The 15,998-nt window shown below is 43.2% G+C and overlaps 1 protein-coding gene across 1 annotated transcript in view; it reads left to right on the forward strand.

Moving 5' to 3' along the window:
- The window catches only part of ANKMY1 (ankyrin repeat and MYND domain containing 1), a 126,142-nt gene that overhangs the window by 26,193 nt on the left and 83,951 nt on the right, over positions 1–15,998 (forward strand). Inside the window, exons 4-7 of the mRNA XM_036768048.1 lie at positions 2,444–2,916; positions 5,104–5,320; positions 9,211–9,375; positions 12,556–13,034. Of these exons, the coding sequence (XP_036623943.1) occupies positions 2,444–2,916; positions 5,104–5,320; positions 9,211–9,375; positions 12,556–13,034 (1,334 nt within the window). The remainder of the gene's footprint in view (positions 1–2,443; positions 2,917–5,103; positions 5,321–9,210; positions 9,376–12,555; positions 13,035–15,998) is intronic.

Below are 15,998 nucleotides of genomic sequence, written 5' to 3' on the forward strand. Positions count from 1 at the left end.
TGGATCATTTTTAAGGAAGTAAGTTGAACTTACATGATATATTTTATGATTAGATTAAAAGACTTTTGATTTTCTCATCAAAAGAGGTTGATAATAAGAGTAAAGTATTTGTTTTAATATTTAATATCAAGTAAAGTAATTGATCTCCTAGGCATAGTGTCTCTCCCACGTTATTACTTAAAATATCTTCCTCATTTCAGTACCGTTGACTTGTAAGCGATGACGCACGTCGCAGCTGTAACTCGCCGTATTAATGCAACTGGTTTCTGAACCTGATTATTCACAGTTGAGGCATTAATATTATGACTAATAGTCCCATTCCCAACAGTAACCATTATTTGGCTTTTCCAGTGTTCTCAGATTACGGGCAGGCTGTATAAGGAAAGCAAAAAGCTTCTTTGTTAGCTTAGAATAGGTTCTTCCAAAGAAAACAACCTAATCTTTGGCAGTTAGGTTCATGGACTAGCTTACAAGAGACATTTAGAGCAATTGTAATCAAAGCACTGTACTGTGGATGTAAAGTATTCTGAATGTATAATTGTCAAAGGGAAAGGAAAGGAAGGGGAAAAGTATTATTAAGCACCTACTATGTGCCAGGCACCTATTAAGTGCTTTAGTCAGTCAGTCAGTAAGCGTCTACAGTAAGGCACCTACTGTGTTCCAGGCACCATGCTAAGTGCTTTAATCATTTAGTCAATAAGTATGTATTAAACACCTACTGTGTGCTAGGCACTGTGCTGAGCACTGGGGATACAAAGAAAGGCAAAAGACTGTTGTCATTCAGTCACTTCCTGCTGTCCCTCAACCCCCCTCTTTCTTACCCCACAGAGAGACCACTGGACTTGGAGTCTGTTGTTGTTCAGCCATTTCAGTCTTATCTGACTCTTCATGACCCCATTTAGGGTTTTCTTAGCAGATATGCTGGACTGATTTGCCATTTCCTTCTCCAGTTCATTTTATAAATGAGGAAACTGAGGCAAACAGGGTGAAGTGACTTGCCCAGGGTCACACAATTTATGAGTGTCTACAGCCAGATTTAAACTTGGGAAGATAAGTCGTCCTGACTCTAGGCCCAGTGCTCTATCCACTGCACCACCTAAATTCAGCATCTGTCCTTGGCACTTACTGGATAAGTGACTTTCAATAAATCACTTAACCTCTCCATGCCTCACTGTTCTTATCTGTAAAATGAGGGATTTAAACTCAATGACCTCTGAGGACCCTTCCAGCTCTAAAGCTCTAAAGCTATGATCCTATGACCACCCCCCCAATCTCACGCTGCTTTCCATCATCATTAACACACACACACACATACACACACACACACACACACACGCACGCACGCACACATATACACACATATACACACATTCACACATACACTTCAAAGTGGGATACTAATGCACTTATCCACAATAAGCTGGTTGTGTATGATAGATAGACCTGTGGTCCTAGACGGCTCAGGAGTGTGGGGAGCTTGGAGTCTGCCTGGTCCAAACCCATAGTTGTCAGGTGGAGAGGCAGGGAGGGGAGCAGGGCAGTACTTGGGTGCAAGGAAGGATTTTCCTTTCCTTCCTTTCCTTTGCCAAATAGCTATGTCACTGTGTCTGTGTGTGTCTGTCTATTGGTGATGGTGCTGAGATGGGAACTCTTTCAGGCTGTAGAAATAATTGGGGAAGGTTGGGAGGCAAAGGTTGCACTGCCTTCCCTTCCTCCCTCCCCTTCCTTTTCCAGCTTGGAGGCCTGTCCTGAAGCGCCTGACTCTACCAGTATTGTCTGGCCTAGCGCCTGAGAGGGAAGGAAGAAAGAGAGAATGGTGCAGTAGAAAGAACACTGGATTTGATTTTGTAATCACTCTGTGTCCCATTTCACAGATAAGAAGATAGGCTCAGAGAGGTCGTGACTGGTTTAAAGGTCCAGCTCTGGTGTTGGCTGCTGAAATGGGGCGGGGAGTTCTAATGGGCCAGAGAAGGAGGCCCTCATACTTGGGGCCCTCATTCCCGGTCAAGGGACATGAACGCATCTGTAAAATAAGAGCATTGGAGGGTCTTCTCACACCTCGAGAGCTCTGATCCTTTGGAACTAGAGTCCACAGAGCCTGAGATGGGCCAGCAAGGGCAGCCATGAAGGCTCTTAAGACCTTCCAGGGAGGTATTTTCAGAATCTGCTACAAATGACAGTTATAGAATAACGAGGAGGAGAAAATTCTGGGATGGAGCTGTGCTCCGGGATCTGAAGCATCCTCATGAAAGTACTCTTTGTATAGTCCATCTTCAGTGCTGACAGGGGTAAATAAAGTCCTGTGGCCACTGCCGGTGGTACCACATTTTGGTACTTAGATTTATTTCACTCTTTTTATTAAAGAAACCAGACTTGCTGTGTTTGAGTCCATTGATTCCCCTAATGTGTTTTCCTCTTATTCCATTCAATACTTTTTCTAAAGGGATTATACAGGGCTGATGAACGATTCGGACCAGGAATAGAGTCGTATGCAGAAGGCTGTCAGGACGTTGGATGGTGGTTCCGGGAACACATAATTAAATTGTGTACTGAAGTCCCTGGCACTTTCACCATTTTTGATTATCCAGAGTACATCCCCTTTCTTTGTTTTGATTCTGTGGAAATGTGTCTTTCTGAAAAGGAGCTGGCAAAGTGGGACCTGGATGAGGAGCAGGACCCCTTTTTTTATGATTACAAGAAGCTGCTGTTAAACGACGATTTAACTTTGCCACCAGAAATGTACGTTTACTCCACCGACAATGAGCATCTGCCCATGACTGCATCAAGCAAAAAAGACTTTGATTTCTATTTTTTGGTGCCTAAGTTTCCAATCTTTGATGACGATGATGAACCTTGGTTTGTTGTAAACCAGACTTCTTTGATGCTTAAAATACAAAAGCATGCTTGCAGATTCAGGTAACTAGCTGTGTCACTCCTCCTTCCTTGCCCAGTTTTTTGTGAAGGGTTAGTTTTGAAGGGTCGTGGGGGTCCCTTCTATATGATTCTTTCTCTAACGGTTCCTTTAGGGAGGTGATGGGGACCAGTGGAAAGAGCATCTTGGTTCAGGCTGTGCCACTTCATACCTGGGTAATTAGGCAGGTCATGGGCCTCTGCTAGATAGATGGCTTCTGAGTTTCCTTCTCGTTCTAGGTCCATAGTCCTTTCAGCCATATAGGTTTTTGCAATCTGTCAGCCACCTCACTTTCATTTTATTTTCTTCAAAAAAGTTTGCTTTTCTTTTTTATCACTTCGATTTTCAAATATATTCTTCCCCTTCCCTACCCAACGAGCCATCCCCTATGACAAAAAATAAAAAAGATTCTGAGAGAGCGAGAGCAAGAGGGAGAGAGAAGTGGTCCATGACAACCAGCCAACATGTCAACTGAGGCTGACAGTGTGTACGATATCTTCTCAGCCTCAGAGAACTCCTCATTTAAAATGTACGTTTGTCACTGTTGTTCAGTCTTTTTAGTCATGTGCAGCTCTTGGTGATATCATTTGGGGTTTTCTTGGCAGAGATACTGGATTGGTTTGCCATCACCTTCTCCAGCTTGTTTTACAGATGAGGAAACTGAGGCAAACAGGATGAATTGACTTGTCCAGGGTCACACAGCTAGCAAGTGTCTGAGGCTGGATTTGAACTCAGGTCTTCCTGACTCCAGGCCTGGCGCTCTATCTACTGTGCCATCTGGCTGCCCTTGTTTGTCATTGGTGAACACTTTTAGAAACAAATTGTTTCTGCCTGCCACTAACCGTGGGATAATCTTTGGGGTAAAAGATGGATAAGTGGGGGTAGGAGGGAGACAGAAAAAGGTGTGAGTGGGAGAAAAAAGCAGAAGTCACATATAAAAATGTAGACTGCATTTAGTGTATAACATGTCCAAGCATTATATAGAGTATTGCAATGGGGGCTAGAATTTGCTGTACAGGATTTTTTTAAAAATTGGAAAATATTCTAGGAGGGGAAAAAGGAGGAAGGGAGAGAGCGAGGGAAGGAGGAGGGAGGGAGGGAAGGGATGGAGGGAGGGGGAGAGAAAGAGAGAGAGAAAGAGAGAGAGAGAGAGAGAGAGAGAGAGAGAGAGAGAGAGAGAGAGAGAGAGAGAGAGAGAGAAAAGGAGAAAGTGAGTTTGTTAGTTCATCACCTGGGGATTAAAATTGTCAAGACTAAAAGAGCTGAGAAATAAAAGAAAATATAATGTCATGGAGAGCAATGCATGGAGTCTTACACTAAAACAGGACCTGCTCTGAAAAGGCAAAAAGGAAAAGGAAAGGAAGTGGAGGGCACTGTGGAGGCCTCTGTGTTATTTGCTCCTGGTCTGAGATTTCCCTGATGTTGGGATGTTTCAGGCAGGGAACTTGCTCTTCCAATACAGATAGTCTTGGAGAGGCGCTCGGAGACCCAGGACATTGAATGACTTTTCCAGGGTCACACAGTGAGAGGCAGGATTTGAACTCAGGTTCTTCAGATTCAGATAGAGGTCAGCCTGTTTACCCATTAAATGTGTAGGTTTTTTTTTTCATTCTTCTTCCATAGATGAAGAAAAACAGAAGAAGGGAAAGAGGGCTGGATTTGGAAACCCAGGGACTTGGTTTCCAAACCCAGCTTTACCAGTTTTTACCTGTGTGATTGTAGACAATTTACTTAACCTCTCTGAGACTCAGTTTCCTCCTCTGTAATCTGGAGAATTTGTACCAGATGACCTCAAAGGCCCATTCCATCTCTAACTCTATGATCCTAAGAAGTCTCTTGCAGCCTTTCCCCCACCAGCAATAAATATTAGGAGGACAGAGAAGCAGTCTGGATTAGTAACTAGAGACCTTGTCTTGGAGTCTGGGGAGCTGATTCCAAGTCCCTTCCCTTACACATCCTGGCTGTGTGACTCTGAGTGAGCTAATCACCTCTCAGGGCCCTGGTGCTCTCTCCAAGCCACACTTTAAGACTGTAAATTGCCAAACAGGTATTGATCTGCATTGATGGGGAGGTGGTGGTTTCCTCACTGGCAGTTGTCTCCTCAGTGGACTCACAGGTCTGGTAAGAAAAAAAAACGAGGAGGCCTGAGTGGCTTGAATTAAAGACTACTCTTTTTTCCTCCCTTGAATCAGGCACAGTCAGTCTCCATTCAGCCCTAGTATTAATGATATCATGAATGGAAACCGAAGTAACTTTGGCCACCGAGGTCCCAAAGAACGATTTGCCAAGGAGCTGATCATGAAGGCTGAGAAAGGAGAATATGACCGCGTCTACGAGATTCTCCGTGATGATCTGGCGCTGGCTGATGTAGGGGATGGCAAGGGATTCACTGCGCTGGCTGGAGCGACTGTAAGACAAGTGGGAAATTTCCTTGATGTAAAAAACAGAGCCCGTTAAATGAAGAAGAGTCCATGGTGTTGGCCAGAGGCAGTCTGGGGGCTTGGGGGTGCGGATAGCTGCTTTGTAGGTTGTTGTGTCATGGGGGATAGAGAGCCAGCCTGGCAGCCAGGAAGCCCCCTGCCTTGGTCACCACTGGCCAGTGTAACTATGGGTTCACTTAACTTAGTGCCCTGGGCAGCTCAGGGATGCGCACAGAGCCAGTGCCCATCTTCATTGGTGGGTGGTGTTGCCTCATTGAGGGTTCCTCAGACAAATGAAATCGTAGATCCAGTCCTAATGAACAAAAAAAAAACCCAACCCCCAAACCAACCAGCCATCAAACAAACAAAAAAGCAGTGCCCCATAGAACTAACACTAATTTGTGGACCAGGTGTCCATCCACATTGGGAGTTGGAATTCCTTAGACCAATGGTGTCAAACTAAACAGAAATGAAGGCTGTGAAGGTCAAATATTGACTTGGGTTTAAAATGTAATATTAGCTATGTTTTATTTTATTTCTATTTATTTTGTTAACTGTTTACTAATTACAGTTATCCCTTCTACATTGTGGGGATTAGGAATGTGATGCCCCCTTGATCTAGAAAATCTGTGTAAAATTTTTTAGGCCTCCCCCCTTTTTCCTAGAGAAGAAATCTGACTTATTATGGTATTAAAAGATAAAATGTGTTTATTGTATACAATACTATACATGTTTTATGCATTTCTGAGTTTCTAAACTTTTCCTGTGGAGTCTGCTGGCCTTCACATATCTGCAGCTTCCTCAAAACTCTCTCCCAAATTCCCATTTAATTTCTTAGGCTGACCTGTGATATATCAAAACTGTGATGGGGAAAGTTGCAACATGGAAGGGATAATTGTATATTTTAATCTGGTTCAGGCTGCACTCTGAGCACCCGGTGTTTGACAGTTCTGCTTTAGACAAATGAAATCATAGGTCTAGTCCAAAAACATAACAAACAAAACCAAACCCAGCCCCCACATCAAAAATCCAGTGCAGCCAACCAAACAGGGACTGCATTCCAGGTATGGGGGGCAGGAGGCAGAGGAGACAGCCAAGGAAAAGGCTTGGGAATGGAATGTCACTTATGAGGGATGGCAGGAAGGGAGGGCTAGTTGGACTGCAGAGGGTGGGATGGGGTGGAATGTCCAATAAGGCTTGATGGAGCCAGGGTGCAAAAGGCTTTAAACGCTAAACAGGAGTTTGTATCTGAGCCAAGAGCAAGAATTCTCCACCTTTTTTGTGCCTGGGACACCTGGTGAAGCCTCTGCACTCCTTCTCAGAACTGAGTTTTCAAGTACATAAAATAAAATAGCTTAGATCACAAAGGAGGCCGATTATATGGAAATATAGTTACCAGAACAGATGTTTTTTAAATTGACAGGCCCTCGGTTAAAAACCCCTGTGGATGACAGGTAATAGGGAGCTACGAGAGTGTATTGAGTATTGGAGGGACATGGTCTGACCTGTGCTTTAGGAAGCTCATTTTGGCCGCTGTGTGGACAGTAGATTGAAGAAGGGGGAGAGAGACCCGAGGTAGGGATGCTCATTAGGTTGTCGTTCAGTCATTTCAGTCATGTCTGACTCTTCTATGATCCCATTTGGGGTTTTCTTGGCAGAGATACTGGAGGGGTTTGCCATTTTCTTCTCCAGCTCATTTTACAGATGAGGAAACTGAGGCCCACAGGGTAAAGTGACTTGCTCAGGGTCACACAACTAGTAAGCGTCTGAGGATGAATTTGAACTCAGGTCCTTCTGACTCCAGGATCAGCACTCTATCCCCTGAGCCAGCTAGCTGCCCACACTAATTAGGAGGCTGTTGTGGTAATCTAAAGATGAAGAAGGATAATCAAATTAGATATTTTTTTGGTCATACTATAAAATAGAGTGGAAGGGCCACAAACGAGGTGCCTTGGTGGTATAATGGTTAGAACATTGGACTTGGAGTTAAGAAGACCCAAGTTCAAATATTGCCTCAGACATTTATTTGCTGCGTGATCCTGGCAATGTCACTCTCTGCCTCAGTTTCCTCGTCTGTAAAGGGGGACAATAATAGCAGCTACCTTGTAGGGCTGTTTTTAGGATCAAATGAAATAGACTGTAATAGCGATCATAATAATAAGGAATAAAGATAGCAAGAATAAGACAGATAACATAATATATAGCACTTTGTTTGCAGAATGCTTTACAAATACCTTATTGGGTATTGTAAATAAACTCCCAATTAAACTAGTTAATACAAAGGAATAATGTGAGATTAAATAACATATAATAACATTTCCATAGTGTTTTAAGCTATGCAAAGCATTTTATAAATATCTCATTGATCATTATAAATAGATTATTAATTAGTTCATATGAATAAATTACGGAGGCATTTGGTGGCACAGTGGATAGAGCCCTGAGTTCAAATGTGACCTCAGACACTTGCTAGCTGTGTGCCCCTGGGCAAGTCACTTAACCTCTGTTTGCCTTAATCCACTTAAACCCCTCCAGTGTCCTTGCCAGGAGAACCTCACGGACAGCCTTGCCATGCTATGGTCCACAGGGTCGTGAAGAGTCGGATAGTACTGAATGACTGGCCAGAAAAATGAGTAAATGACATAATAATATTTCTATAGTGTTTTAAGGCTTGCAAAGTGCTTTACGGACATCTCATTGACTATTCTAAATAATAAACAAATTTATATAAATTGTGTTACTGTAATTATAACCACTGCATAATGATAATAGCATTTATATAGAACATTAAAGGTTTGCAAATACTTTACAAACATCTCATTGACTATTCTAAATAAATAATGAGTTTACAGAAATCTTATTAAAATTAGAACCTTTACATAAAGGTAACAGCATTTCTGTAGCACTTTAAGGTTTACAAAATACTTTACAGATATCTCATCAATTATTATAAATGAATTATTAATTTTGTCGTTCAGTCATTTCAGTTGCGTCTAAGTTTGTGACTCCATTTGGGGTTTTCTCGTCAAAAACATTGGAGCAGTTTGCTCTTTCCTTTTCTAGCTCAATTTACAGATGAGGAAGCTGAGGCCAACAGGGTAAAGTGACTTGCCCAGGGTCTCACAGCTAGTAAGCGTCTGAGACCAGACTTGAACTCAGGAAGATGAGTCTTCCTGACTCCAGGCCCAGTGCTCTATCCACAGTGTCACCTAACCGCTCCCAAGTTATTAATTAAACAAATTCAAACAAGTTGCTATAATAATAAATATCATATAATAGCAGTAGTTAGCTTTCATACTGTACCTTGGGGTTTGCAAAATGCTTTACTGAAATGATCTCCCGATGATCTTTTAGACCTAGAAGGGACCCTGGAAACCACCTGGTTCCAAGGTACTTAATTATCAGCTGTGGTAGCCAAGGCCAGGGAGTGTGGCCATCAGCTCAGGGTCACACAGCGAAGAAGGTGGTCTTGGAGGCCCAGTTCTTCTGACTCCAGTCTAAAGCCCTTTCCATTAGAGCACTGACCTCTGCGTAATGCTGGCTGTTTATTAATAGCATGCCCATAGTCTTAATTTTTGACCAGTTGTTAGTACCTTTCCTTTTAAAATGACTTCACCTCTGCCTGCCTCAGTTTCTTCATCTGTAAAATGGAGCTAGTAACAGCACCCACTTCCAGAGTTGTTGTAAGGATAAAATGAGACCGCATATTAACGCACTTGGCGCGGAGCCTGGCACGTAGTAAGCGCTATATAAATGCCAGCTATTATCATTATTTTAATTATTCATATTTTCCCGCTGAGGATGGAGAGGTCCCTTCCTGCGGCTGTAAGGGATGGTCATCCGTCTTTGATGGTGAGCCCTTGGCTCTCTCCCTCCCAGATTCACTGCCACAATGCCATCATCAACCTCCTCCTGGACAACGGCGCCAACGTGAACGTGTTCACCGACGAGGGGATCACTCCCCTGTGCATGTGCTTCATTCTCTACTATTCGAAGGAGATGTTTAAGCCCAACATCGCCGAGAGGAACTTGGACAAGCTCAAGGTGAGTCTCCTGTGAACTTTTGGAAGGGGCTGTCCAGTCACTCATTTTATGAGACCCGGAGGGGCGAAGTGATTGGCCCATGGAGGGCATGCGGCAGAGGTAGAGTTTGAACTCACACCCTCCATCTCTAGAACCAGCTCGTTCAGTGGTACCTCAGGCACCCCCTGCTCTTCATTACTAAGAGTCGGAAAAAAGGCTTTATGATATTTTTTCAACTTTTGTTTTATATCTTTAGTATTGTAATCCTTTGGCAGGAACATTCCCAGGAATATCAGGGGTCAGGAAGAGCTGAGTTTGAATCCCTCAAACACTCACTAGCTGTATGACCCTGGGCACTGTCACTCAACCTTTCTCAGCCTTAGTTCTCTTACCTGTACGATGAGGATAATATTAGCACCCCCCCTCCCGGGGTTCTTGTGAGTGTAAAATGAGATGAGACTTGTAAACACTTTACAAACCTTAAAGCGCTGTATAAATGCTAGCTATTATTATTAATATTGTTGTCAGGATCCTAGGATTTAATGGGAGACTCACTGACATACAGCGAATGTCTCACACCCACATTGTGAACATCAAAGAGCTGGTGAGGCTGGGCAACCTGATCCAACTCTCATAGCTGAAGAGGGGCCGCCAGGTGGTGCCATGGTGTATAGAGCGCTGGGCTTGGAGCCAGGAAGATTCACCTTCCTCCTGGGTTCAAATGCGGTGTTGGACACTGCCTAGCTGTGTGACCCTGGGCAAGTCACTTCACTCTGTCTGCCTCAGTTTCCTCATCTGTATAATGAGCTGGAGAAGGAAATGGCCAAACCATGCCACGATCTCTGCCAAGAAAACCCCAGACGGGGTCACGGAGAGTCGGACAGGGCTGAAATGACTGACCAAGAGTGGCAAAGTCGCAGAGACCTCAGCCAGGCGGTCAGTGGCCTTGATCAGTTTTTCCTCCCACGTTTTAAGTGCTCATTTTCCTGTAAGGAGAGTTTCCGTTCTTATCCTGTTACAGTTAACTCATAATTAAATCATATTAATGCACATATAACAATATATTTATAATATAGATAAAATAGTGCTTTAAAGTTTGCAAAGTGCTTACAAATACTGTCCCATTTTATCTTCACAACAACCCTGGGGGGTTGCTGCCTTATTACCACCATTTAACAGAAGAGGAAACAGAGGTAGAATGGTTCATTGACTTGCCCAAGGTCACACAGCAGCTCAGTGTCTGAGGCTGCATTTGAACTCAGGTTTTCTGATTCCAGACTCAGTTCTCTAAACACTGTACCACCCAGCCCATTGCTTGTGCTCAACCCTCCGTGTATCATACAGAATCTAAAGGGATCGGCCTTGGCTCACTGAGATAGAGTCAGAAGCTGTCTAGCCCCTGGCCCTTATTTTAAAGATGAGTAGCTGGAGTCCAGGGAGGTTAAGGGACCTAGAATTATGGGACTGTCGATCTTGAAGCCATCTAGGCCAGTGCTCTCAATGAGGCCCAGCAAGGGGAAGTTAATTAGGCTCATAAGATCAGAGGCCAGGAGCCTCAGGAGACCTCTGAGGCCATAGGGTCCAAGGTTCCCCTTTGACAGATGAAGGCATTGAGGCCCAGAGAGCCTCACTAGGAGACAGAACAGTCAGCAGAGCCCCTGGGGAGGGGTGGAGCTCCTCAGAGTGCTTCAAGACCCCCTTAACTGATGCCATATTAATATGTAAATAGACTCAATGAGTTATGGGAATGCATGAAAAAGATGCATAGAATATTTGAATACCAAAGGTGATTATTTTGTTTTACAGCTGGTGGTAAATTTGTCCCTCCTTTCATTGCTGGGTGTATTTCAAAGGAAAACATTTTCCTTGGTTAAAGGATTTTTAACGAATGCAAATTAACTTTCTCACTTATAGAAGATCTCTTGGAAAACAAGAAAAAGTAACTTTTATTAAAATACTCAGAAAAAGAGGAAATGGGTTTTAAAAAGCAGCGAGAAACATTTAGAGGGTGGCTATAAAAACACTTTAAGGTTATTAGATATTGGAATGGTTTATTGATGATGGAAGCCATAGTAAACACAGGCTGAGAGCTTAAGAACCAGACTAGGGTCCTTGAAGGCCCATCCCCCTCATTTTACAAATGGGGACATTGAGGCCTGGAGAGGTTGGTTAAGTGACTTAAGGGTGTCAGACCGGGGGCTAGAAGGAGCCCCAGTGGCCATCGAGATGTAACCAGAAAGGGATGCCATTTCAGAACTCTAGGGTGGCAGCACAGGTCCAGGGATGGGAGGGACCTTAGAGTTCCCTTCATTTTATATGGGAGCAAAAGGAGACCAAGACAGCTGATAGGATGAGCAGAGGCCATGCAGGGAGTCAGTCAGTAGTCAGTCAATACCCATTTAATATGTTGGGCCCTTGGTTAAGGGGTAGGGATGCAAAGGGAGGCACAAACTATCCTTAGGAGCTTGTATTGCATTGGAGAAGAAAACATGGAAATAATTCTGTACGTACAAGCTACCCCCAGATTAGGAAGAAGGTAACGTCAGAGGGTAAGGCATTGGAAATGGAAGGGATGGGAAAGGCCTCCTGCAGACCATGGGCATTAGAGGTGAGTCCTGAAGGAAGCCAGATGAAGGAGTGAGGGAGGGGCCAGAGCTTTCCAGACGTCATGGGTAGCAAGGCACCAAGACGGGAGATTTAGTGTTGTGGGTGCAGAGAAAGAGCTAATAAGCCAGAGTACCTGGTTCTCAGGGTGCATGGACTCAGGAGGAGAAGGTGTGAGGGGCTTTAAATGTCAAGGAAAGGATTATTTATATTTGACCCTAGAGGTAATGGGGAGTCAATGGTGCCCATTGAGCTTGGGGATGACATGGTTACTTCGTGTTTGAGAGAAATCAGCTTGGCAGCTGCATCAGAAGTGAGATGAGGCCCTGGTTGAGTTGGATGGTTTCAATGCATTGCTAAAGAAGGAAGAGCAAAGGTTCAACTAAGGTTATTCTATTCTTGAAATTCTCTTAAAATTGTATTTTACTTTGGGTTTTACTGGTAATAAGATACAGACGTAAAACTGCCAAATGATATCCCCAAATCAAATTTCATTTGATGCTTTGAAAGAGTCTTTGTCTTTAAGAGAACTGTTAATTAATTTCCACCTATTTTTTCTTACCTTATATTCAATGTTCCTTTTTGAACCTTAAATAGGGACTACCTTCAAGACCCATACTTACTTCAGCGGCTTCTACTATGTCTGAAGTAAAATCACCCATCCCAAATCCGGAAACAGCTTTTCAACGCCCCTCTGCATTAGAAGTAAAGAAACCTTTGGAAAACGTGGCCACTAACATGGACGGAGATGCTTCTCAGATCTGTACAGAGCAGTGTGAGTTGAAGCAAACCATTCATAAGAATGACGCATTGGTGAGGGCCTCAACTGGAAAATTATGTCCCGTGGCATCCAACAAGATGGTAGACGATATATGGGTGAATTTTGAGCAGTCCACGCAACCGAGTGTCTCGACAAACTTCGAATCGAACCTTTGTGTCTGCAGCTATCCTATAGACGTCTCACAGGACATTATAGAGAAGATGGCCAATACCTACACCATGCTGAGAGTTGCTTCCTTTGAAAGTGAAGACAGAGATCCAGGAACTGTGAAGAAAATGGCTCTCTCTATAATGGAGTAAGTTGTAGGCAGTAGGATTAGTGAAGGAAAGACAGCACTTTTCAATGAACCCTAAGGTCATAGGACTGTATTCAGATTCTAAGTATCAATGCTTGTAGATGCTTGTGAACACAACGGAAATTGATTATGTCACTGTATGGTTTTTGTGTAACATGGGTTTGCTTTGTGTACAAAGCTGGATTTCTGTAATGGGAACCTGGAGTGGGCAGCATAAAAATAGCAGATTGAGTACGAGACCTGGAGGCAGGAAATCTTGGGTTCAAATTCTGCCTCAAACACTTCCAAGTTGTGTGGCCTGGGTGATCACTTAACATCTCTGGGTCTCAGTTTCCTCACCTGGAAATTAGGAATTTGGACTAGATGGCCTCTGAGGTCCCGCCCAACCCTGTATCTGTGGTTCTAGGATTTCCTAATGATATGAAGATAGAAGCATTGGGTCTGAATCCCGGTTTGGGCTCTTTAGGAGCTGGCTGCCCTTGGGGGAGTCACATAAATTCTTTGAGCCTTGGTCTTCTCTCTTGCCAAATGGGGCTAGTAATCCTCCCATACCTTACCTCACAAAGTGCTTTGGAGAGGGCTGCTTTGTAAACTTGGAAACTTAATGGAAACATGATTTATTGTCATGACCACTTACCAGTCCTCTGGCAGAGGGCCCAAGGATAATGTTACAGCAAGGCCATGGTGAATTACCAACACCTGAGTGACTCACTGTTGGGAGAATTATGGATTTGGGTATCTGTTTTATGCTGGATGTGGGAAAGATGAGAAAACATCTGGACTGGCCCAGGGAAGGAGTGTCTAATCTACATTAGATTAGTATCAACAAGTCACTCTGTGGTTGCATGCTGGCTGCTGATTTTTTTCCCACTTTATCCTTTTAAACATTAAATCCTTTGCCCCTAAGTGGAAGCACAACCCATTCCTTATTTTATGAAGCAAGGTGTTTTCTCCTCTGATAAGTGTTTAAAATACTCTTTCCTAATAATTCGTGAGATGAAAACACGATAAAGACTCCAAATAGTCAGTTATTTGTTAGACCCTTTCCATCCCCAAGTCCTGCAGACCCCTTTAATCATTGGAGATTCAAGATTATGTGCAGATTTTCAAAGGCCTAGGGCATTAGATGTCTTTGTGGCAATAATGATGGTGTTTGCTACCATAAATTCAAGACATGTGAGAGAATTGTGTATACTCATGTTCCTCTTATTATATTTTTTATTCAACAAACATATGTATTTATTTCCACAAAGAAGAATCGAGGAAATGGTTGTCCATAAAACCGCCACCACCATCATTATTATTATTGTTGTTTTAGTCATTTTCCAATTGTGTCCAACATTTTGTGATCCCAATTTGGGGTTTTCTTGGCAAAAAACACTGGAGCAGTTTGCCATTTCCTTCTCCAGCTCATTTTACAGATGAGGAAACTGAGGCACACAGGATAAAGTGACTTGCCCAGGATCACACAGCTAGTAAGAGTCTGAGGCTAGATTTGAAATCAGGTACCAGGCCTGGTACTCTATCCACTGTGCTACCAAGTTACTCCCATCATAATTTACCACTAGTTAAGTAAATCATACACTAACTTTAAAAAGGTCCTAATAAGATCACCTCATTTTTTGATGGGCCAGCGTTCAAATGTCTTTTATTATTTTCTTCTTGGGATTTCTTGCTATTACCTGGGTATATATTGTTGTTTTCGATTCTGCCTTCTTCACTTTGCCTAACTTCACAAAAATCTTCGATTTCTTAATATATTTCTTTTTTTTTTTGAGGGGGGAAGGCAAGGGGTCAAGTGACTTGCCCAAGGTCACACAGCTAGTAAATGTGTCAAGTGTCTGAGGCCGGATTTGAACTTAGGTCCTCCTGACTCCAGGGCTGGAATATATTTCACTTCTATCTATGCCCCATCTCTTTCAGGAAGCTCTTTCTGGTCCCCCTAACTGTTGGAACTTCTTCTCTAAAGTCTCTTTCTATCCACTTTGTTTGTACTTTTTTATAAACAGTTCACTTCCTTGTTAGAATGTAAATTCTTTGAGGGTAGGGACTCCCCTCCCCCCTTTTTCTTTATATTCTCAGAGGTTAGTGTAGTGACAGGCACAAAAGTAGGTACAATCAGTGCTTGTTGATTAAGCATAGTTGGTTTAGTCATTCCCCAGTCATCACACACATGAGTTCTTTTCCCCTCGTCATTAAGGAGGTGACAGTCTCAATGGATGCTGCCATGGTCAGACTCCACTTGGAACCTCATGTCATGTTCAAAAGGACATTGAGAAATTGAAGAATATCCAGAGGATGGCACCAAATATGGGTGAAGTGCCCCCAGTTCATGTCATATGAGGACTGGGTGAAGGAACTGAGCATGTTGGAGAAGTTTCAGAGTGGGTAGAGGTGGATATGTTGTGGTTGTTATCTTTCAATGACCTTAGGAAGGTGATTTCTTGACTTACAAGCGAATTGGATTTAAATGAGGCAGGGCAGTGCAAAGTCACCAGTCTTTCTCCTCCAGAACCATCTGGGTCCATTGGCGAGATATAGATCGGGTGATTGGAGGTGGCCCTGGATGAAATGGGAGACATTGGTCTTTTTAAGCTAAGGTCTTTCCTAGGTTTCAGTTTATATGAGGCAACACCCATTCAGTGATTAAGGCTAGGTAAGAAATGAGGCAAAAGACAGCCTCTTTTACCAATTAAAAAAAAATCAATCTGGGAGGGGAACACCCTTGGGGTTTCTGGCCAGACAGAAACAATTGCTATTTACACTCACTCTGAGCCATCAAAAGCCAAACAATGACCAACAGAAGTTTGGGTTGAGACCTATTATTGGCCAACCAGTGAGAGCCAAAGTGATTTGGGTTTAAGGCATACTCAAATAGCTCCAATTGAATCCCAGTCTACCTTACCAATGCCTGGTTTTTCTAGAGGTTTCTTTCTTCCTTCCTCCCTCCCTCCCTCCCTCCTT

The sequence above is a fragment of the Trichosurus vulpecula genome, chromosome 7, assembly GCF_011100635.1.
Source record: "Trichosurus vulpecula isolate mTriVul1 chromosome 7, mTriVul1.pri, whole genome shotgun sequence".
Lineage (NCBI taxonomy): Eukaryota > Metazoa > Chordata > Mammalia > Diprotodontia > Phalangeridae > Trichosurus > Trichosurus vulpecula.